We start from the raw sequence: 22,964 nt of genomic DNA, 5'->3' as shown, positions 1-22,964 counted from the left end.
CAGCCTGTAGACTGATTTAACTGTGTTTCCTGACAGCCTGTGGGGGCCATATCTACATCCATGATGCGGACTCTGTTGGATATGTGACCTCCCCCAACCACCCAGACAATTATCCCCAGCACGCTGACTGCATTTGGCTCATAGCTGCTCCTCCCGGAAAGCTCATAAAGCTTCAGTTTGAAGATCAATTCAATATTGAAGTAACACCCAAGTAGGTCACCTCCATTTAATTTTCACCTGGCCAGAGTTAGTCTTTTTTTTTCAGCTGTCATGTCTTGGTACGACTTCCATTTTCATTTCTTAGAAACGTACACTGCACAGGCAATCTAAGAATGCAGCAGAAAAATGTTTTAACGCCTCCAGCCTGAAAACATTGCCTGACAGCCACTCTCCCATCAGCTGAGCGGATTGCAAACACATATTGTCCCTTGTGACCCCTGCACATCCTCCAAGAGACACTGAGGATGGCTGTTTGAGATTTATGTGATCTGCCTTTCCTCTCGCAGGAAAAATAGTGTCTCTGGTAGATGAGTATTTATTTGCCCAGCCTCATACTGAGTGTCATAAATGATCAAACATTTGTTTAAAATATGGAAATGTATGTTATGTGACCCCAGGGGTGTCAGAAACAGGACTAAAGCAAACACAATACGAATTCTAATTCTTATTTAATAAGAATTCTGAAAGATAACACACCAGAAAGTAAGTCTTACTATGGTGAACACAAAGCAAATGACTACATAGACTAAAACCCCCAAAAATTGTACTATTTTTTTCAGTTAACAAAGTATGCGTGCATTTTCATGAATAGGCGTGTGGTACAAAACATATACAAGAGCTTTTTTTTTTAATCATTTCTGGGCATCTTATATGATGTCACTCTTCCCCTCAGTGGGCATTAATTGACTGATTGACTTTCTCAAGAAATATTGGGTAACTTCTTGCCCTCTTTTAAATACACAGAAAATTCCAGCTGACACTCACCATTAACCCGGCTCACAGAACTATCAAGAGAGTTTGTCTGTGTCATGTGAAATGTGTTGAATCATCATGTGAAACAAAAAAACTTAAAAAAAAATTCCTTGGGGATAATTTGAGAATAACTTTTAAATTTGTAAAACTAATACAGAATATAAAAGGCAAGTGAATATTCTTCAGTGTGGGACAGGTAGAACCCATCTCTTTCAGCTACTAACTAAATAAAGGATGTGTTATGATTAGGAAGCATGTTCTGAAGTAACGTGGCACTTAAATTGACTCTGTCTCGGTGTCTTCTGCTCCAAAAAAGATAATTTAATAATGCCCTTACAAAAAGTGAGGAAAATCTTTTTTAAGCAAAATATGTCAGAGCAATTGTCTTTATATATTAAACAGAATTTTCTTTCATGTTAGCTGCACATCCAGTTATCTTGAATTGCGAGATGGAGCTGATTCAAATGCACGGATAATTTCCAAGTTTTGCGGGACATCTTTGCCCAGCAGCCAGCTGTCCTCAGGAGAGATGATGTATTTGAGATTCCGGTCTGACAGCAGCGCCACGCATGTAGGGTTCAAGGCCAAGTATTCTATAGGTAACAGTACTTTTTATATTCAGTAAGAAAGTAGTAATAGAATAAATGTATTAAAACTTCTCTAAAAACACACCATTCATTATAAAAGAAATCTTTCTATCTGCCTAATTTTAATAATTATTTTAATGATAGAAGTAAAGAAGAAAATGCTTAAAACTGCAAGTCACTTATTAATTTTAATTTCTACTTTGATTTCCATTTTAAAACACTTTTTAACAAACTTGAATATTTTGTATTTTTTCTCAGTTGTTTGTGAAAAACACATTCAGTTAAGTCAAATTCCTATTTTTCCTGTTATAAAATATGTATTACTTTAAATAGTAAAGCTATTTAATAAATATTAATTATATTTAGATAATGATTTTGAAATCCTTATCATTAATAAATAATTGAGATGTTTTTCTCCTAAGCCTTTGGTGCCAAATGAGTCACTAGACAAAAAGCAAATGTCTTTTCAGTGTTTTAATTTCCTTCTTAAAAAGTGAGCATAAATATGCATACCAAGAGTTCACTGTAATATGATGCAATTTCATAGAATTGAAGGTGGGTCTGGACACTAACTAAATGTATTTAACACACCCAACCCTTGCAAAGCCTAGTTGTGACGACATTCAACCTATACCATAGGTTGTTTCATAGCCTGATGCAAATTGTATATAGTTCAATCTATCACATCCATTTAATGAAAAGTAATTGAATAGTAATTTTCAAGACCCTGAGATACCAGTGACTACAGTGAAACATGGATTTGATAATTAAACCAGAAACGGTAGGCATCAGAAACAAACCACAGCACTGTTTCTGGCAGAATTTCTACTCAGCCTTCAGAATCACCAACACAGGATAGAGGCGGGCCCTATCTGTCTATCAGTTGGTTCTTGAAATGGAGCGTAATTACAACTAGTAGCTTTTACACAGTATCCCAAGAGAATTAGAAATATCACAGAATATGCCTTCAACAGTCTCCCAGTCTTTCATTTCCCATTATTTGATTGCTCTCATGTTATCATTTCTCTTTACATCAACAATAGATTTCCAATAGTAAGGGAAGCACTAACCAAACATTTTCAGAATTTTTAAAACTTCAATTCGTGTTCACTCGATACCTAAAAGTTTTCAGAGCTGCTGGTGAAGTTTCTTAAAACTCTAATAGAATATTGTTTTTTGTTTTTTAGCCCGTTGTGGGGGGACAGTGACAGGGCAGAGCGGTGTCATCCAAAGCATCGGCTATCCAACCCTCCCATATGTGGACGATTTATTCTGTGAGTGGCACCTCCAGGGTGCCCCGGGGCACTATCTCACCATCCATTTTGATGACTTTAACCTTCAGAACTCCTCTGGCTGTGAAAGAGACTTTGTTGAGATCTGGGAAAACCATACCTCTGGTCAGTAAAATATGTCTGCTGTCTTTTGCGGGGTGTTTATTTTCACATGTACTCATTCAGCCTTTGAAGTGTCCTCACTTCTAAGAAAAGCATAACTGTGTCTATTCTTCGCAGAGAAACACAGATGTGCCCACTTTGCTCTCCCTTGACGCTCCCACAAACAATGAGTGTCCTGAGCCCCGGGTGCCTTTCTACAGCTTACCTGGGGACCCCACTGAGGGAACACAATGTAGGGCAGGCTTTGTCTTCCTGCTCTGACATTCCAGTGTCATATACAGTTATCGGAGGGACATCCTGTCCTGTAAGGAGAGGAAAAGGTGGTTTAACCTGGGAATACTATGACATGGTGTGAGATACTATGAGAAATAGATGTCACTTTATTTCTTCCGACCATTTCTCTAACCAAATGAGCTAGCCTTCCTCATTGTGCTCAGATGCCCGAGCCCGATCGGTTGCTATTTTTGTTGCACTTCATACATATGAATATATTGATTTTTCTTCGTGTTTGGCCTGCTTCTCTTGACAGAAATGATCATTTCTTCACAGACAGGGTCTTATCTTTTATTATTCCTTGCACCAGGACATGTACATACTTACTTATTTGACTCTCACAGGAAACTTACTGGGCAGATACTGCGGAAGCACCGTTCCTGACAGCGTGGACACTTCTAGCAATGTTGCTTTGGTCAGGTTTGTCACTGATGGCTCTCTTACTGCCTCAGGATTCAGACTTTGGTTTGAGTCCAGTCTGGAAGGTAAGTTCATGGATTTATTTAACGATATGTATTATTGAGCACCTACAGTAGATAGATACTATGCTAGGAACAGATGTTGTACCAGTTGGATAAAAAAAAATGAACCCTGTCTTCTTGGACCTTACAGCTTAGTGGGGAGGCAGACATCAATCTGACAGTCACAGCAATGAGTGAAAAACCAGGATTGTGAGCAAAGCTGCGGGAAGGGAACCAGCATTCAGGGGAGATGGGAGGGGATTGGAGCCGTACGACGTTACGTTACTCATCTTAAGGAAGCCAGCCCATTAGTGCCAGAGTTTACATTCCAAATTCCCTGAGAAACTCGGGTAAAATAAGATCTTGTCTGAAAAAAAAAAGGATAATTATTTTAGCCTTATGACTTCCCTGACTAAGATTACTACAGTTACTCGTCTGCCATATTTCTTGGGCTGTGATGATAAATGCTGTGAACTATCATTCTTGGAAACAAAGATCAAATATTAGTATTAGAAATAGGAAGTAAATACAAATATCCTATAAAAACCTTCACATCCATATAGTTAAGTGCCAACCAATGGCTGTTGGCAACAATTCTATGCCAGTAGGAATCCCCAATTTGGGGTGCAGTGAAGAGGAAACTCGGTTCATTGCAAAACAGCTCAATAGTGATACAGCATAGCTGTGAAGTGACCCTCAGCTAGGCAGCCCTGAGGCCAGGCCCCTCTCTGGCTGGACAGCTCTGCTATCTCTGGCTGGTCTTCCCATTCTGCTCTGATGAGACATCTTCGGTGTCTCAGCTCCAGCAGAGGAAACACAGTCTTGGGTGGAAAGGAAAACTGCTCCCAGAGCCACAGGGAAGCTGATTTATATAGACAGAAGTCCCCCCTGCTAGTCCCTGATTGGTTTGTCCTCATGCAAATGAGAACTCCAAATTTCATTGTTTGATTAGTCTATAAGGAACTGTCCTGATTGGTCAGAGTGGAGCCACTCTGATTGGTCAATGAAGAAGCTGATGGGAATATGGCTATGTAGCTCCGGTTGGATGGGGAAGGCTCAGTCCTACTGGTTGAAATAGGGCTCCAGGAACTCCTTCATAAGGGCTGGCTCAAACTGCAGCAACATAATGCAGGCAGGAAGTTTAGTGCAAGCTTTTCCCTGAGAGGCCCCTGTGCAGAAATGGCTTCTAGGCTTCTAGGCTCAGTTAGCCACTGAGACCCCTACTGAGTAGGTGTCTTCTTTCTCAGGGTTCACATAAATAAGAGCAATGATTTGTGTAATGTGAGAATGAAAAAATAAGCCTTTAATTTGGAGAACATTCTTTATAGAAGGAGTCGATTTGGTTTCATTGGGAGTTCCTTGTTTTTTCTTCCCCTTCAGAATGCGGTGGGGATCTACAGGGCCCTGCTGGAACATTCACTTCTCCCAACTTCCCAAACCCAAATCCCCATGGCCGGATCTGCGAGTGGAGAATCACTGTGCAGGAAGGAAGTCAGGTCAGCCTAACTTTCAACAACCTGAGGCTGGAAGCTCATTCATCCTGCAGCAGCGAGCATGTGACGGTAAGGGTTTTGTGCAGTCAGAGATATTATATTCCATTGGTAAAGGGGTTAATCGACTCATAAATCATAGTCAGAAAACTAGATCAAGAATATTCCCATTGTGCAACTGCATTTCAGGAAAATTCTAAGTATTTTAAACAGGACAAAAATAACAATAAACTGCTAGAATAGTTGCAAAAGCTGTTTTAAGAGGCTATTAGAGGTCACAACATACCTCAGGGTCATAGGTAGGATAAATTTTAAGAGCTAATATACATGGCAAAATGGGGTAAACAGAGAAATTACACCTGTGAGTAGCACATGGCTAAATGAGACCAGAGTCACAGAACAGCCCACCACCAAAAGTGTAAAGCAGATGAGTGGCCCTGCATAATACTGTTCTGTGCAGAGGTGCTGAGTGACTCCTTTGAGAGAGCAGGGTTGCTTGCCCTCCATGTTGCCAAGCTCAAATGCTTTGATGTACACCCTGGGCATTTTTACCTCTGCTTAGCAAAAAACAAAAGTGAGATCCATGAGTGTGAAATAAGGTTGTTAATTGTGAAATGACAGACCTATATGCATATTGACTGTGGTGGTGGTAGTAGATTAATATTAGAGTATTTCCCACCCAACTTGTCCTTTCTTCAGGGTTTGTTATCTCAGTAAATAATACAATTCCAAACTCCTAATTGCTCAAAAACCTTGATGTGTGTTTGGGAGTCTTTTTTCTCACACCTTATATTACATCCATAAGCAAATCCCTTAGGCTGTATCTTTTAAGTGGATCCAGAGTCTAACCACTCTTCATTACATCCATTATTACCACCATCACCACTCAGATTTATTTTAATAACTTCCACCCTCCTCTCTGTTCATTCTCAACACCACAGCCAGTGTGATGGGTTTAAATGTAAATCAGATCACTTATTCTCCTTGAAAATCTTCTAATGCCTTCCCATCTCACTCACAGGAAAATCCCAAATCTTTACAATGGCTCCCTGGCCCTACATTGTTTTCTGCCCCTCCCTTTCCTGCCTCTGCATCTCATCTCACACTCCCGGGGTCCACCCACACTGGCCCCTTTTCAGTCCATTGAATATGCCAAGACCCTCCCACAGCCCACTTCACATGCACTATTGCCTTTGTCTAGAAGGCTGCCTGGTTGATTCTTTCACTCCGTCGAGGTGTCTGCTCAAAACTTGATCTATTAAATAGACCTCAGCTTGGCCTCTCTGGTTCTCTACATTGTTGTTTTGATAGCACGTCTGAACAGCTGCCACTCGGCATATTTATGTGTTTGCTGTTTATTATCTGCTCCCCCCACCTAGGATGGGAACTCCATTAGGGCATGTACTTAGCTTCCTTCAAGGCTGAATCTCCAGGGCCTGGCCCATAAGGAGGACAATAATTGTTGAATGAATAAATAGAAGTACCATCTTTTTTCTTTTTAAAAACAAGCCACTTTTGTTTTTCATTTAATTGTCTCCTGTTGGGTAGTGAGTTTTAAAAACATAAAATATTTTTGTATGTTTCTACCGCTATTTAGTACCCTAGAATGATCATATTCAAGCTTAAAATTTTGCCAAGTTCTCATATTTGAAGAAAAAAATTAAGTACTCCTGCTATACCATATTTTGATACATTTTCTTTTCTTGGCAATGATTAACATTATGCAATTGTAACTATATAACATAAATTCATTTTTATACTAATTTTAATCTATGTTGCTGATTATAAATACAATGCATGCTTAGTGGCTGAAATTAGAGTTTAGAAAAATAAAAATACTTGGAATTCTACAGACACATTGTTAAAATTCTGATGTATGTACTGGCTTATTTTTCCTTTGAATTGGTTTTCATAGTTGAGATTATACTGAAGGTAATGATTACGGAGGATCTTGCCAGCAGAGTTTTCACATGCCCTACAGGAAAGATAATATGAAGAGTCATAGTTTTAGAACCTAAACAATTAAAATAAAATTTACAGTGATAACCACAAATTCGGAATTATGTCTTATCATTTCCCCGCTTCAGCATCATAGATGCCAAAGGCTCCTCCTCTCAACTCTTTTAGCTACTTCCTGTGGAATTTCTGTCATTATTTCAAAATAATATTCCTCTTCTGTTACTTCTTTGTTTGGGGCCTTCTGCGTTGTCTGTGTACTCCCAGCTGTGGACGGCGAGGGCTCGGCTCTCTTCACGAAGCAGCCCCCCCACCACCACAGACGCACACCTCACAAGCTCCCCCAGTTCCTCCAAAATACTTATGTCACAGTTTGTTTGAACTGCTATTGAATGTTTCCATTACCATAATTATGTAAACACCACTCGCAGCTAAGCCAGGCAGCATTTGCTTTTTGAAAAATGTAATAATAATAATAATAATAATAATAATAATAATAATAGGGTCCTTTTTAGAATTTCTTGTTTTTCTATAAATTTATCACTAATTCTTTCTTCCATACACCTTCACTCCAGACGTATATCTCCATCCTATAAAATGAAGCACATTTATTATTTTCATTCATTTTCCTTAGCAATATTCTTTCCCGAGCCTTTGTTCATCAGCTGCAAGCCTGATGCCAGCTGCATGTAGGGATTCCCTTCAAATCCCCGAGTCCCTCTGTTCCTCTCTTGGGCTGGATCCCTGGCTTTCTGGTATAAGAATTTCCTTTTCTTGGTTAATTTGCTGTTTTTGGAAAGACATGTGCTCTTATAGCTTCTTCAGGGTTAGGAAGTGGAGATGAGTGGTAAAGAATGTGTATACCTAGAATTGTGCTTCTTGTACTCTCATTCTTTAAATATATTATATATTTAAATATTCAATATATATAATATTTTCACATACATACACGACTATTTTAATTATAATTTTGACATTTTTGCTTTTTTGCCATCTATTTTCTTTAAGTTCTTGTTTCCTATTTACTATATTTGTCCCTGCCTTTGACATTAGATGTGTCCCTAAATGTCTCATAACCCTTGGCTGTTCATTTCTACTTACCAATGGAGTACTCAGTGGCTGATTGGAAGCTCTGTATGCAGAACTGGGGTTGTCAACCTGTGGGCTTCGTGGCAGGCAACAAGGGAGGGAGGAGACTTGACTGTTTAATTAGTGGAAACTACCGATGTCATTTCTACAGGTTTTTTTTTCTCCTGGGGAGGTTAAAACTCCAACAAAGAAATATTTTCAGAATTAATACTGAATTTTCAATATAATGTCCATATTCCTTTTTTGCAATGTATTTTTATAGGTTTGATATTTTTTGTGTGTTTGCTGTTCATTCTACTCCCAACAAGGGGATGTGGGTTGCCCTTTGCTCATCCTTTATTTATTTGAGAACTTACCAGGAGAAAGGAAAGAAGGAAGGAAGAAAGAAAGAGGATGAAGAAAGGGGAGGAGGGAGAGAGGAAGGAAGGAAGGAGCTAAATTTCATGATAAATTATAGTAAATAATAAAGCCTCTATCTTTTGTGATGGAGCACATTTTCTTTCTCCATAGTTATTACTGTCATACTGTATGCCATTATTTGTAATTGAGAGACATTCAAACCCTTTTTAAAAAGGAATGTCAATCACCCACTCTTTCAATTACTGTTTAGTTACTTCCAGATCTTTCTCAAACACCAGGCATGCTAGAACATTTTCTTGATTTTGTACAGAAGTGAAATAATACTTTGCCAATTGTTGTAACGATGTGCATAATGAGTTATTGTTTAATATTTTGGAGTCAACAATACTCTAATCTACTTTTTACAATTCAAATTAGTAAAAGAATTGAAGCTTGAATCTATTAGTAATTAGGAAAGAATTATTGATAGAGATTGGCTTTTCAAGGCATTTAAAAATATTTGATTATACTCTTCACGTTGTCAGAGACTAAGATTTAAGTCTTCACTTGAAACATCAGAGGTCCGGATGCAGCCTTAGGAAGACCTGCCCATCAGTGAGCGCTGTGCCCGAGATGGAAGTGTGTTGGCATTTCTGCTTCACATGGGGAGCACGGTCGCCCGTTGCAAGGCGTGCAGCCGTTTTTCATCTGTCACCACATGGCAGGAGGGTATTAGTGCTGTATTTTCATTTAGTGAGACGACCCTGAGGCCACAAAATGTGCTCTGGGGAATATAGTGGTTTGTGGCACTGGGCTAGGAGCCCATATTGTTCAGTAATTCATTTTAGCACAGGGTTTCCTGAGAAGGAAGTGTTTCTGAACTTGGAATGTAATCTCCTAGGAAATATTCAGTAAGATGGACCGTGTGTCTAAAGGTTAAACTGTTTCTCTAACAGGTATTCAATGGCATTAGAAGTAACTCACCCCAGCTGGAGAAGCTGTGTAGCAATGTGAATGTAAGTGATGAGATCAAATCTTCAGGAAATACGATGAAAGTAATTTATTTCACCGATGGATCCAGGCCATATGGAGGCTTCACTGCTTCCTACACATCCAGTGAAGATGCAGGTAATATAGGGCGTCGTGAACGCACATGCATGGCAGATGTCCCCACAGCTGCTGCCTGCAGCAGCAGAGCCGTCTAGTTTCACTTCAGTGATTAAACTTACGCCTAGGATCTTCTGCATGAAACAGACATATGTAACCAGACAGAAAACCCATGATGGATAAATTTTTTAATTTAAAAAAAAAACCTTCAGTTTTAGAAGGAGAACTGCCATCATGAATTAAAACTTTAAAAAATGCTGTTAGGAAAGATGCTAGCTCAATTCCGTGCAGTGTTGCCACTGTAGTTGGTTTCCAGTTGTGCTGTCTTCTGTCCTTCTTTCGTGCTGAGAGACCGTCTGCTCTGTAGAAGGTAACTCACTTCCAAAGAGTAACTGCACTAATTTAATACAGATTTTGTTGTTTCTTAGTCATCTGTCTACATACACATTTCCAGTGTAAATGAGGAGGGTTCACATTTGACAAAGAGTATTTAAAAATTAAGCAAGATATGGCCTTTCAATTCCAAATGTCCTTCTGCTTTCTGAATTGGTGTTATTATCCAAGAGGTTTTAAATTTAGGAAGATTAGAACTTAAAAAAAGACTCTGTAAGTTATTTTATTGATATGTAGAGTGTTTATTTCTTATTAAAAGGGGCAGATTCATTGGCACTGTAATGTTACATAATCTGTTTGATCCAATTAAATGCTTAGATAGGTAGAAAACTGCTAAGTAGAAGCAATTGGGACCACTGTTATATTTTGATATTCCTCTAAATTAAATATTAATGAACAGTAGACTCAAATGAGAAAATATTAATGCATAGCCAAACCTCACCCACCCACCTATTCTTCCCCTATGGGAAAATAAAGAAGGGGCTTATTTAAACCCACTGAAACTTCTCCCCAGGTTTGCATTCATGATCCAGCCCTTCACCCACAACCTTGACTTCACCTAGAAAAAAAATGAAAGTAGTAAAAATGTCACTGTTATTGTTGCAGAGATTGCTACTGTGTTGTTTATATCTTCTGTTACAGCATGAATTTTACTACTACTTCCTCTGTTGCCTTTTTTTTTTTTTTAGTGTGTGGCGGGTCCCTCTCAAATTTCCCTGGAGGAAACTTTACTTCTCCTGGTTATAACGGAGTCAGTAATTACTCCAGAAATCTAAACTGTGAATGGACGCTCAGCAATCCAAATCAGGAAAATTCATCCATTTACATTCATTTTGAAGATTTTTACCTGGAAAATCACCAAGACTGTCAACTTGATGTCCTAGAGTTCCGAGTGGGTGAGTTTGTCAATCAAGGACCTTTCTCCCATTTATCTACAGTGTTCTTCTTATGCCTGCAGAGCACCAGCATAAGCAGTCAGATGGCTGCAGCATGCGTACGTAAAATCCAAGGGAGTGTTGGGCAGACAGGGCCATGACCGTGTGTGCTCAGCTGGGGAAAACATGCCCTGTGAACGATGAGAGAGATGAATCATGTCCCAAACCTGACCCTACATCTCAACTGCGTGAGATTTACCCAGGGGGAATTCTGGTCTGTCTTCCCTCTCTTAATGCATTCAGGTGGTCCCTTCAACTGAAGTCTCGTACTCGAGAGTCCTCTCCTCAGAGAGTGGAACAAAAATTGGTCAGTGTCAGTGGGTTACTGAACTTAGGGGTTCACAAAAGCGGCCATGGGATTCTGCTTAGTCCTTTGAAGTCCAAAGAAGTTTTGAAATGCACCAGATGGAGAAGCCGTGGGAGCTCTGCGAGGAATCAACCCCAGAGCAGTCACGTCTGTCTTTGATTTCGTGACAGAAAAGGCTGGAGGTGTACGTGGTAGACCATCATTCTGTTAAGAAAGTTTGAATATCTTCACTCAAGAAAGATGAATCCATTTTAGTTCTTTCCTATAGGCAAGGCGTGGATTATCCATTAAATTGCCCTGATTGATCAACACATGGACACTCTTTTCCACATTAAAAAATAGAGACAAAAAGTAACATGGTGGACCATCTATGCCATCCAAGGTTCACCAAGGTCCTGTTATTGTAAAATTTAAAGAAAAGGAGGCTGAAAGCAGCAACAACTAATGTAGTTTTCTGGTGACAATTTTCGGAATCAGTGATGGATTTGAGAACATGGAGGACAGATTTTTCTAGAAGGAGAAATAGATAAAGTCTGTGATCACCGACCCCCTACCTCAGCTGGAGCATCGTGTGGGCTCTGTGAGACAGATAGATCTAGAGAAAGCTCGTGAGAGAATGGAAGTTGCAGGTTGAGACCCTTCTCCATGTGATTCTGGTGAACCCTCACCACTGCCACCGGCAGCGAGCCTCTGGCTTATAGATTCAAATGAAACAGCTGTATGTCAGTTAAATGCAATCTTCTCTCTGCCCCTCCATTTTAGAGACAGTTAAAATACTATATGTTTGTTGATTTTTAAGATCAGTGATGTCGTTTTACTTTAAAAAAAGCAGCTAAGTGTGAGCTCTACAAATGCTCTATAAATGTTAATCAAATTATAATGAAAAGTGATCTTCATAAAAATATTCAGCTTCAAATATGATAGTTCTTGGCCTGAGTACTGAATATACCATGTGTTTAGTTGATTAAATACAGTGAAAAGCGGGCCTGCGAACTAGACGATCGAGGTTCGATTCCCAGTCAGGGCACATGCCTGGGTTGCAGGCCAGTTTCCAGCAGGGGCCAGTTCCCAGCAGGGGATGCACGAGAAGCAACCATACATTGATGTTTCTCTTCCTCTCTCCTCCCCTTCCCCTCTAAAAGATAAATAAATAAAATATTTTTAAAAAATACAGTGAAAAAATCATTAAAATAGTATTTACAACTTTTATCTTGATAATATAGTTTGTCATTGATATTATATTTCTTACTTCTTAAAAAAAAAACAAGGCAAAACCAAAAGGGTTTTTTAAAAAAAATTAATTGCATCTCTGTTTAGATATACTAAGATAATTATGAAAACAAGTTGGAACATAATGGTGCCTACATTAGAGAAAGAGGCCCATTCCAGAAAAACATGCTTTTTTGTTGTTGTTTATTTGTTTTTTGTCTTGGAGGGTCTCTCTTTTTTTGCTTTTGACAAAGATGGAGAGGAAATTTTTGAAATGTCTGTTACTAATGAAAAATTCAAGTGTGTGTTAATGAGTACTGTGAAGTTTTTTTATTATTGATTCCTACCAAATTCACTAATTATATTTCTGAAAAACTGTATAAATAATGGCACTTGATGTGTTATTTTGTTCAGGTAATGCTGAAGGGCCTCTGTTATGGAGACTGTGTGGACCCTCAGCATCTACAGTGCCATTGGTTATCCCTTATCCTGAGGTCTGGGTGCACCTTGTCACCAATGAACGTGTAGAGCATATTGGGTTCCACGCGCAGTACTCCTTTACAGGTAAGACTTATGAATGAGCTTTCAAACTCTGGCGATAAAACAATAGGTAACATTTTTATAATATTTTCCCTAAATATGTCATATATATTTTGTTAGGTTTATTTCTAGGTTGCTATTGCTTTTGCTGCTAATGCCAGTAGGATATTCTAAATTACAGTTTTTGATTGGTTGTTGCTGATATCTAGGAATTTTTAAATTTTTATATTGTTTTTTAGCCCAGAGATCTTGCTATACTTTCATTAGTTTAGTATTTTAACTACAGTTGTCTTTGTTTTTTTTGTATAAATAATCATATCTTCTGCAAATGGTAGTGGTTTTTTTGCAGTCCTAATAGTTCATTTCTTTTTCTTGAACTATTTCACTAGCTAAGCCATTATCATAATTTTGAATGGAAGAGGTGAGAGCATCTGGTCTTGACCTTAATGTCAGTGCCTGCGACATGCCATTGCTAAGTATATGGGCTGCTCTTAGGTTTTCAATAAATACTCCTTATCAGAATAAAGAAAGCCCCTTAAATTCCCAGTGTACAAAAAAAGTTGTGTTTGCTTTTTACCCTGGGAATGAATATAAGATTTTATCAAATAATTTTTCTGCATCTATTGGAATGATTCTATTTTAGTCCTTTAATATGCTAATGTGATAAATTAATTTGATTTTTTTTTTGCCTTCAAACCATTCTTTGATTTCCAGGATAAACCCTATTTAGTCATGATGTATGTTTTGAACATATTACTGGGTATTATTTTCTAATGTTTTGTGTTAGATTTAGAAGCATCTATGATACTTGCACCTGAAAATTTCATCCGGGTCAGGCAGGATCACTCCTTGCTGCTGCTCTGGGCCCCTGAAGTTCTTCTAGTTCCTTTTCTCTAACATGGCAGTCCTTTCAGATCCCCAGCTTTATGTGAACTCTCAACTCTAGTTCTTGACTTCGTGGGGGTCTGAGGTCATATGTTCTCTTTCTGTCTGGTCATAAGAACCTTAGACCTCAATCCCTGGGACACACATCTTGCTTCTCTATCTTCTCAGACTAATACACTTTCAACGTGAGGTTACCCCTCAGAATTTGAGTGCACTTATTTGTTGATTTTGGAGATCTCCTTTCTTCCCATTAAGTTTGGATATAAATCAAAATATGTTTTGGTTATGGTTTTATCTAACATTTTTGTACTATAATCAAATGGGAGTTGATTGGGAGAAGGAGTGAGGAGGAGTGACATTGGGACAAGCATTATCTACTCAATTGATCATGTTGCCAGTATATTTTTCCTTATTAGATTGAAAGAAAGAAGTCAGACTTCAGGAAGCAGTATTATTTGTGTGAAACATAATATCATGCTATGGTTTATATATATATATATATATATATATATATATGTTTTTCAACTGCTGTGCTAATATACAGTGTACTTTGATAGCTGACTGCAGACACGTGTGCTTATTAACAAATGACAAAGTCTTTAGTGATGGAAATAATCATATTCTCCCAGCTTATATTTATTTTCATTGGCCTGGCTTTTTCAAGAAAGGCAATTTTATTTATTTTGTCTCTAGTACATTCACTCTCAGTTATACACACACCTAATTTCGCTGCATTATGGTACAGTATTATCTTCTTTCTCCTTTGTACTAAACTTGAGCCTGTTTTGCTCTATAATTCTGCATATAAGATTTTGTTTATTTCTAATCTTGCACACAGCTTTACTTTGCTCTTATCCAATTTCATTTATTTATTCATTTATTGTATTTTTAAATTATAAAATATGAGAGCTTGAAGTATAATGTACTTTGGTTTTGCAGGGATTTTTTTTTTCCTACCTTATTTAGAAGGTTGCAAATCTAATTTCAGACTGTGGCGGAATACAGATAGGTGAGAGTGGAGTGATCACAAGCCCCAACTATCCAGCCTCTTATGACAAATTGACCCACTGTTCTTGGTTGTTGGAAGCCCCGCAAGGCCACACCATCACTGTGAGTTCTGATGACTGAGGAAATTACTTCTGAGACTATAGAACTACAATATCATGTCCTGTGTGGGAACAGAGTTCTTTCAATAAGCAAATATTAGCCTTTGATTTTGCAATCAGATTATTCTCTCCCTAAAATTCTCCCTTATAGAATGACATCTGTAAATTTGCAATTACTGGAGAATAAGTTCTTGTTTCAAGCATTGGAAAAGCTCAGAGTAGAAGATAATTCCACACCCAGGAGTGAGGTGTGTTCATGCACTTGATATGACTTGCTGTCCTGGCCCAGGGGACTGAGGAGTTCCCTTAGCGACTCCAGTTTGGAGAGAAACATCCTTTTTCACAATTTCCAAGAGAAACTTCAATAAGGAAAAAGGAGGGCAAGGGAAAATGAAATAAGGAGATATAAATACAAAATTGTATAAATTAAAACAAAATAAAAGGATTTGTGGGGAGCTTATCTAACTCCAGGTAGGCAAAGTCACAACTCATAAAATAATGAGTGCCTCATTGTTTCTTTCCTCTCCTGCAGCTTACATTTAGTGACTTTGATATTGAAAGCCATACAACCTGTGCTTGGGACTCTGTCACTGTCAGGAACGGTGGTTCCCCCGGCTCGCCCATAATAGGACAGTACTGTGGGACTTCCAACCCTGGGCCAATCCAGTCTGGTTCAAACCAGCTGGTGGTGATTTTTAACTCAGACCATTCAGTGCAAAATGGTGGATTCTATGCTACGTGGAGCACACAAACTTTAGGTAAAAGAACCATTCTCTGCACTTACCATCTTCTTTTCTTTGATTTAAAAAATTTAATAACTAATTCAGCAAGTGTATATTTTGTATACTCTCTGTAAGACTCGGTTCTAAATGCGTCACCTGACATAGCAACCCTGAAAGGAAGACACAGCACCAATACATGTTTTTTCCATTTTGCACAGGCAGAAACTTAGGATGCATGGGTTAATAAATTGCCGCTTGTGTAGCCAATGATTGGTAGGGTCAGAGACCCTACCAATAAATAAAGACAGAGCCCAGAAACCTTGATCTTAACACTTCGCCATTCTGCCTCCATAGGCAGAAGGGCACAACCACGGAATCGTAGGCAGTAGAAAAGGCGTGTTGGGATTGCAAGTAATTTGACATCTGGCAGCCTGGAGGAGGGCTGATAAGTGGGGAGCTGACGGCAGGAGGACAAGCAGGCCGCGTCATGCGGAGTCTCGGCTTAAGTAGTGAGGAGCCAGTGAAGGGTGCTGAGCAGCAAAATAGCAAGATTTGTGATTTTAGAACGAATAGTATTGACAAATAATCGTACATTTGATTTCAAAGGATGTAGCATTTAAGTATATAAAGTATGGACTTTATGGAAGTTTCCAGAAAATGTAAGAACTTACATCAGATACTTTTAGTCAGGATTTTTTTAGAGCCTTGCAATGTCACACACACAGGGCAATTCTTTCCAGGGGAGTCAGAGTTATTACAAAGATCTTTATGGAATGAGTCAAATTTTCCCTCATTAAAGCACTGGTTGCTGTGAAGTCAGAGGGAGGTTTTTAAAATTTTTTAAAAAGATTTTATTTAGTTTTAGAGAGAGGGAAAGGCAAGGAAAAAGAGAGGGAGAGAAACATCAATGCGTGGTTGCCTCCCGAATGCCCCCTGCTGGGCACCTGGCATGTGCCTGTTTGGGAATTGAACTGGCAACCCTTTGGTTCGCAGGCCAGGGGCACTCAATCCACTCTGGCTTTTGTCATGTCTTAAGTACATAGTTCAATAGTATAAAATAATTGTAGAATTTTTTATGTCAATCCATGTACTTTATTTCCATTCATCAGTATTTTAATGTGAAAGAACCAGGGTGATTAATGGAAGAGTGTTCCCTTCCTCAAGATCACTTTCTCTAGTCCTGTGTGTTAGAATGAAATTGCAAATGAGTAAGGACTTGTAATCTTGTTTTGTGGTAATAAAACACACAATTTGGGATTGCTGGACCACAACTTGTACCCTCAAATGGGGTATATCATATTGGTATTGTCTGGAGACAGGGTAGAAGTCCATCCTCTTTGTGATGAGGATTAGAGTTCTCAGTTGAGCTCCAAAAGGTGTGTCCAAAGAGTAAGAGCTGACACTTCCTGTAAATTCAGTGCACCTGACATTGACGGAGTATTCTTGTTGTATGCCTGCCCCAAAGGCCAGGGACTCATACATAAGGAGAGATGAGCTAAAATCTCACATTTCGAAATGTGTCTTCTCTAGAAGTCCTAGCTTAACGTTGTTATTTTACTCCAGATTAATGGCTTTTTCCATGACAATTTTTAAGGTTGTGGTGGAATACTCCATTCAGATAATGGAACCCTCAGATCCCCTCACTGGCCTCAGAATTTTCCTGAGAACAGCAGGTGTGCCTGGACAGTCATTACTCACGAAAGCAATCACCTGGAGATCAGCTTTGACAGCAACTTCCGAATCCCTAGTGGTGATGGACAGTGTCAGAACAGCTTCGTGAAGGTTGGTGGGCTTGTTTATTTAATTGGAGCAGAACTGGTTTTGTGAACATAAACAGTTAGAGTGGAAATGGCTCATTGCCTCTCGAAGTAAGAAAAGGACAATTTTGCTGCTTGGATTTCTTGAACTAAAAAGGTGAGAAATCTTGACTATTAGGAGTTAAACTTTGAACCATAACACACATATTGCCATGGGACTTTTTGTTTGCTAATACACACAGAAAATTACTTGAGGAGATTGTTTTCTGGCCTCATTAAATTCTCATGAGCATTAATGGCTCTTCCTTTCTGTAGAAACTAAAGAGAGAGAAGGCCAGAATTTGTTTTTTCTCTTATTCTCTCTGTCTCTCTCCCTCCCTCTTTTCCTGATGAGATCCTCTGGGACAAAATGAATGTAAGGCACCATTACAAGCACCATTTAAACTTTACTATAGAAGTTACAGAAGGATAGAGAAGTGGCTATTGTCGCCTTCACCTTGGCCTTAAGAGCCCACAGCTGAAAAGACCATGAGAGAGACCCCAGTCAGACGGTGGCAGTGAGGCAGCCTGCAAGGCGGGCCGTCTTACGATACTGCTCACGTGGCACTGGCCTCACTGTCGTGACTTATGGCCGTGATGACTGATTGGAAATTCATTCCTGTGATCTCTTCTATCTTATAGGTTTCATTTCTAATAGGCAATGCCTTTTAGTGGGAAGAACATCAGCCTTAAGTTCACATTAGTCTGGACTCTATTCAGATCTCCTACATTTACTGCCTGCATGTTTCTCTGTGAGCTAATTAAACATTTGAACTTAAAATTACTCACCATAAAATAATGAGAACAATACCTACTTCAGTAGGATTGTTTTAAGCATTTGAGGTAATATGATATAACATAGTGTTCAGTACTGGGAATATAAAACCATCTAACAAATACAATATTTTTATTGTTTTTACTGTTACTATTCTATCATCTCTCAAATTATGTTTATATCTAATTAATCTGTGCTTACTGTTTAAATAAAAATCCTATACTTATATATAAAATATGGGCATAATAAAACACACTTAATATACACTATTTCTACTTGCTTTTTTCATGAAACAAATGAACTCTGTCTCTCATGGACTGAGTCAGCATCTAATGTGTAGGTGTAAGACTCCAAAGTTCTTTCCCTGTAAATACAGATATGAAACCTTTCTTTGGCCCATTTTTCCTCTGGTTGAACTGGGAGTCCCTCTGACATTGGGCCAAGGCAACGCCACCAGCAGGTGGGGCGGGTCAGAGCCCTGCCCAAACTAGGCGGCCTGGGGAAGCTCTCTTCTTCCCTCCTGACCTGACGAGACTCCTATTTCTGACAAGAGATACAAAAGTTGGGGGGCAAAACCAGCAAGAAGAATCCACCTATAGCAAGCAAAATTAAACCTCACACCTTATGTGAAAATGAACTGAAAATAGACCATAGACTGAAATGTAAAATATATAGCCATACACTTTTAGGGGAAAAAATAGCAGAAGATCTTTGGGGCCTAGAGATAGGTGAAAAGTTCTTAGACTAAACATAAAAAGAATGGCCTATAAAAATTAATTTTATCTTATCAAAATGAAATTTTTTTGTTTTGTGAATGCTTCGGTGAGGATGGTGAAAAGATAGGCTACAGGGAAAAAAGATTTACAAACCTATATCTTACAGCAGACTACTATTTAGAATATATACAGAGCTCTGAATTCCATGAGTAAAAATACAAACTTTCTATTAGAATATGGGCAAAAGATACAAACAGGTATTTCCCCAAAGCCAATATACAGGTGCTAAATAAACATAAGGGAAGATGGTCAGCATCAGTAGCTGCTAGGGAAAATGCAAATTAAAACCCCACTCAGAAATTGCTGCACGCCTCTCAAACCAGCTAAAATTAAAAACTGTGACACACACGAGATTGGGAAAAGATGGATCACTTATCCATTGCTAGTGGGAATGTAAAATAGCACAGCCACTCTGAAAAACAGGTTGGCAGTTTCTTGTACAATTAAACATGCACTTACCGTAAGATCCAGCAATTTCCCTTTGGGGGATTCATCCCAGAGTAATGCCAACTGTGTCTAAACAAAACCTGAGTATCAAGGTTCAGAGCAGCTTCATGTGTAATGGCTCCAAACTGGAATCAGTGAAAAATCCTTCAACAGTTAAGTGGTTAAACAAACTCTAGTACACAGAAACCATGGAACACAGTCCCATAAAAACAAAGTATTGACAGACTAACAATTTAAACAAATCACCAGGGAGTTTTGCCAAGTAGAAAAGGCCAGTCTCGAAGGTTGTATAGTCTATTGTCCCATGTATATAATGTTTTGGAAATGGCAGTATTTTAGGAATGGAGAACGGAAGGACAGAGGTTAGAGGGCCAGGGGTGGGAAGTGAATCGTGTGACTGTAAAAGGGCGACCCGAGGTATCCTGGTGGTGTCGGACCTGCTGAGTGCGGTGGCATGGAACTTGTGTAAGACTGAATGCACACACACGAGTGTAAGTCCAAGGAGAACCGGGCAATTGGCCAGGATTGCTGGATTTTGCTGATGTCAGTGTTCTTGTGATGCACGACAGCTTTGCAGGGCGTCCCTGTTGGGGAAAACTGGAATATGTCCACAGGGATTTCTCCATTTCATATCTTACAACCATGTATGGATCTGGAGCTCTCTCAGCAAATATTAATTTTTTTAAAAGTTACTGGAACGATAAAATGTCACTTGTAGCCAGGCTGCGTTATAGAAAAACCTTAAGTAAGTTGAAAAGTTTTAGATCTGATGACAATTTTCTCACATTTTGTAGATCCAATAGTTTGATGAGTCCTGGGTCATAGAGCCAATGACATGACTTGCTTACTGACAAGGCAGCAATGAATACCTAATAACTCCTTACCAGTATTATCATTACAACCCGTGTGTCTTGGGCCAAAAGGTGGAGCTGTCAGATCCATAATTAATGACTTCAGAAAGGTATAAATAAGCACATGAGTATTCTTGAAGTTCTTCATTAAAGAACTTGAAATTCCTTAATAAAAGTTATCTCCTATCACTTTGCTTTTTAGTAATATTCATAAAAATAGTATATGCAGATATTAGTAAATTATGTTTATAGTTTTACTAAATGTAGATAGAAAACTTCTGTATACTGTTTCCTTGGATAGTTAAGGGGAAAATTAAAAATTAAAAGGAATATTAGGGAAAATAGATAGTGTTCGTTTCTTTCCTAACATATCTTTAAAAATTTTTAATTGCAATTTACAGTCAATATTATTTTGTATTAGTTTTGTATGAGCACAGTGATTAGATAATCATACACTTTACAAAGTGCTTCCCCTGATATTTTCACTACCCACCTGGCACCATACAGAGTTATTACAATATTATTGACTGTATTTCCTATACTGTACTTTATATCCCTGTGACTATTTTGCAGCTATCAATTTTTACTTAATCCCATCACCTTTTCCACCCAGCCCCCCAGTCTCCCTACACTCCAGCAACCGTTTGTCTTTTCTCTCTATCTATGAGTCTGTTTTGTGTTGCTTGTTCATTTATTTTTTCCTTAGATTCCACATATAAGTGAAATCATATAGTGTTTGTCTTTCTCTGACATACTTCACTTAGCATAATACCCTCTAGGTTCGTCCATGCTGTCACAAATCATAAGCTTTCATTCTTTTTTGTGGCTGAATGATATTCCATTGTGTATATATGTACCACAACTTTTTTATACACTTGTCTGTTGATGGGCACTTGGGTTGCTTTTGTATCTTGGTTATTGCAAATAAGACTGCAATGAACGTAGGGGTGCATATTCTTTTGAATTAATGTTTTGGAGTTCTCCAAATTTAGACCCAGAAGTAGAATTGCTGAGTCATAATGCAGTTCCATTTTTAATTTTTTGAGCTATCTCCATACTGCTTTCCACAGTGGCTGCACCAGTCTGCATTCCCAGCAACAGTGCACCAGGGTTCCCCCTTCTCCACATCCTCACCAGCACTTGTTATTTGTTGATTTGTTACTGGTGGCCATTCAGACAGGTGTGAGCCGACATATCATTGTGGTTTTAATTTGCATTTCTCTGGTGATTAGTGATAATGAGTATCTCTTCATATGTTTGTTGGTCATCTGTATGTCCTTCTCCAAATGTGTTTATTCAAGTTGTCTGCTCATTTTTTAAATTGGATTGCGTGTTTGTTTGGTGTTCAGTTGTATCCTGGCACCTTTTTTATCTTGGGTGTTTGACAGAATATCTTGTATTTTCAGTACTTTTGTTCTGAAAAGTAATATCAGTAATATCAGTACTTTTGTTCTCATTAGCTCCGGGTCCAGGCTCCTCCCATATCTAATGAATGGAAATATAATTTGACTTTAATAAAGTGACTAATGGATGCCAGTGTTTAAAAAACCAATTGAAATGATACCACTTTAAAGAATTGAGAAATGTTAAGTCAGTGCTACGAATCCACGCTGTTTCGTTCTTCTTCCTATTGACTGATATGCCAATAGAAATGTTTTTAATGGTTTGATGTTTTCTTGCTTCGTTGAGAAATATTCCTGAAAATGGTATGTTCAAATGAGTAATCTTGCCTAATTTGATGTAAAAAAAAGCCAAACGGTCAAGGAAGACTGACCAAACCTGGTTACTTTCTTGCCTTCTTGGTTAGCTGGGGGAGTCTTGTCCTGTGCCGCCCCGGCCCCTGACCACTACGTGCTGCCCACACACCAAGTGTGACAAAAATGCCTCCAGGCCTTGCTAATACTGATTTTCCCTGGGAACAGCAGAATTGCTTCCAGTTGAGGCTCTCTCAACGAGGAGGCCCTTCCCTGGTTCAACGTGTTTAATAGTACTTTTCCCCCCAATAGTGTGTATTCATTACCTCACATCAATATTTTCCTCAAGTGACTCAGCATTTTCTATACCATGATCTTTTCCTTGGACTACTCTGAAATCTTCCTGGAAGATCTCCCAGCAACATCTCTTTTCTTTCTGTTCTTCATATTGCAATGTTTTCTAAAAGCCAAATGTCTTCTACCCTTAAGCTTCCGAGAGGCTCCTCACCATTTTCAGGACAGTGGCCTGGGTCTCTAACATTCAACGAGGCCTGCATGGACTCTTAGCCTCTCCTCGCACCTTACTTGGTTCCTCTCTGTTCTTTGAACTAGACGTGCCTTTTCTTGCCCTAGGATTTCTCTAGGCAGGTTCACTGCTCCACAAATCAGGTACAGCGCCTTATTGTGTGCTCTCAACAGCTCCATTACAGCCCCTTTCAATGTTGGAATTTTGTATTTAAATTTGTGTTTCTATGATTAATGTCCTCCCCTATCAGTCTGATCAGGGTAGGCTTGATTTGGAACTTCGAAGCTTACCGTTATTCCTCAGAAACTATTTTTCAAATGAGTGTATTAGTTGT

At 38.7% G+C, this 22,964-nt stretch overlaps 1 protein-coding gene across 1 annotated transcript in view; it reads left to right on the top strand.

Moving 5' to 3' along the window:
- The window catches only part of CUBN (cubilin), a 254,992-nt gene that overhangs the window by 172,848 nt on the left and 59,180 nt on the right, over positions 1-22,964 (top strand). The window contains exons 44-54 of the mRNA XM_037060773.1: positions 37-211; positions 1,393-1,571; positions 2,747-2,956; positions 3,571-3,711; positions 5,068-5,249; positions 9,518-9,689; positions 10,751-10,957; positions 12,927-13,076; positions 14,926-15,047; positions 15,576-15,801; positions 17,360-17,547. Of these exons, the coding sequence (XP_036916668.1) occupies positions 37-211; positions 1,393-1,571; positions 2,747-2,956; positions 3,571-3,711; positions 5,068-5,249; positions 9,518-9,689; positions 10,751-10,957; positions 12,927-13,076; positions 14,926-15,047; positions 15,576-15,801; positions 17,360-17,547 (1,952 nt within the window). The remainder of the gene's footprint in view (positions 1-36; positions 212-1,392; positions 1,572-2,746; positions 2,957-3,570; positions 3,712-5,067; positions 5,250-9,517; positions 9,690-10,750; positions 10,958-12,926; positions 13,077-14,925; positions 15,048-15,575; positions 15,802-17,359; positions 17,548-22,964) is intronic.

The sequence above is a fragment of the Sturnira hondurensis genome, unplaced genomic scaffold, assembly GCF_014824575.4.
Source record: "Sturnira hondurensis isolate 20B ecotype Veracruz unplaced genomic scaffold, ASM1482457v3 Scaffold0012488, whole genome shotgun sequence".
Lineage (NCBI taxonomy): Eukaryota > Metazoa > Chordata > Mammalia > Chiroptera > Phyllostomidae > Sturnira > Sturnira hondurensis.
The sequence above is the reverse complement of the archived record's forward strand: the minus strand, read 5'-3'. Positions and strand labels throughout refer to the sequence as shown.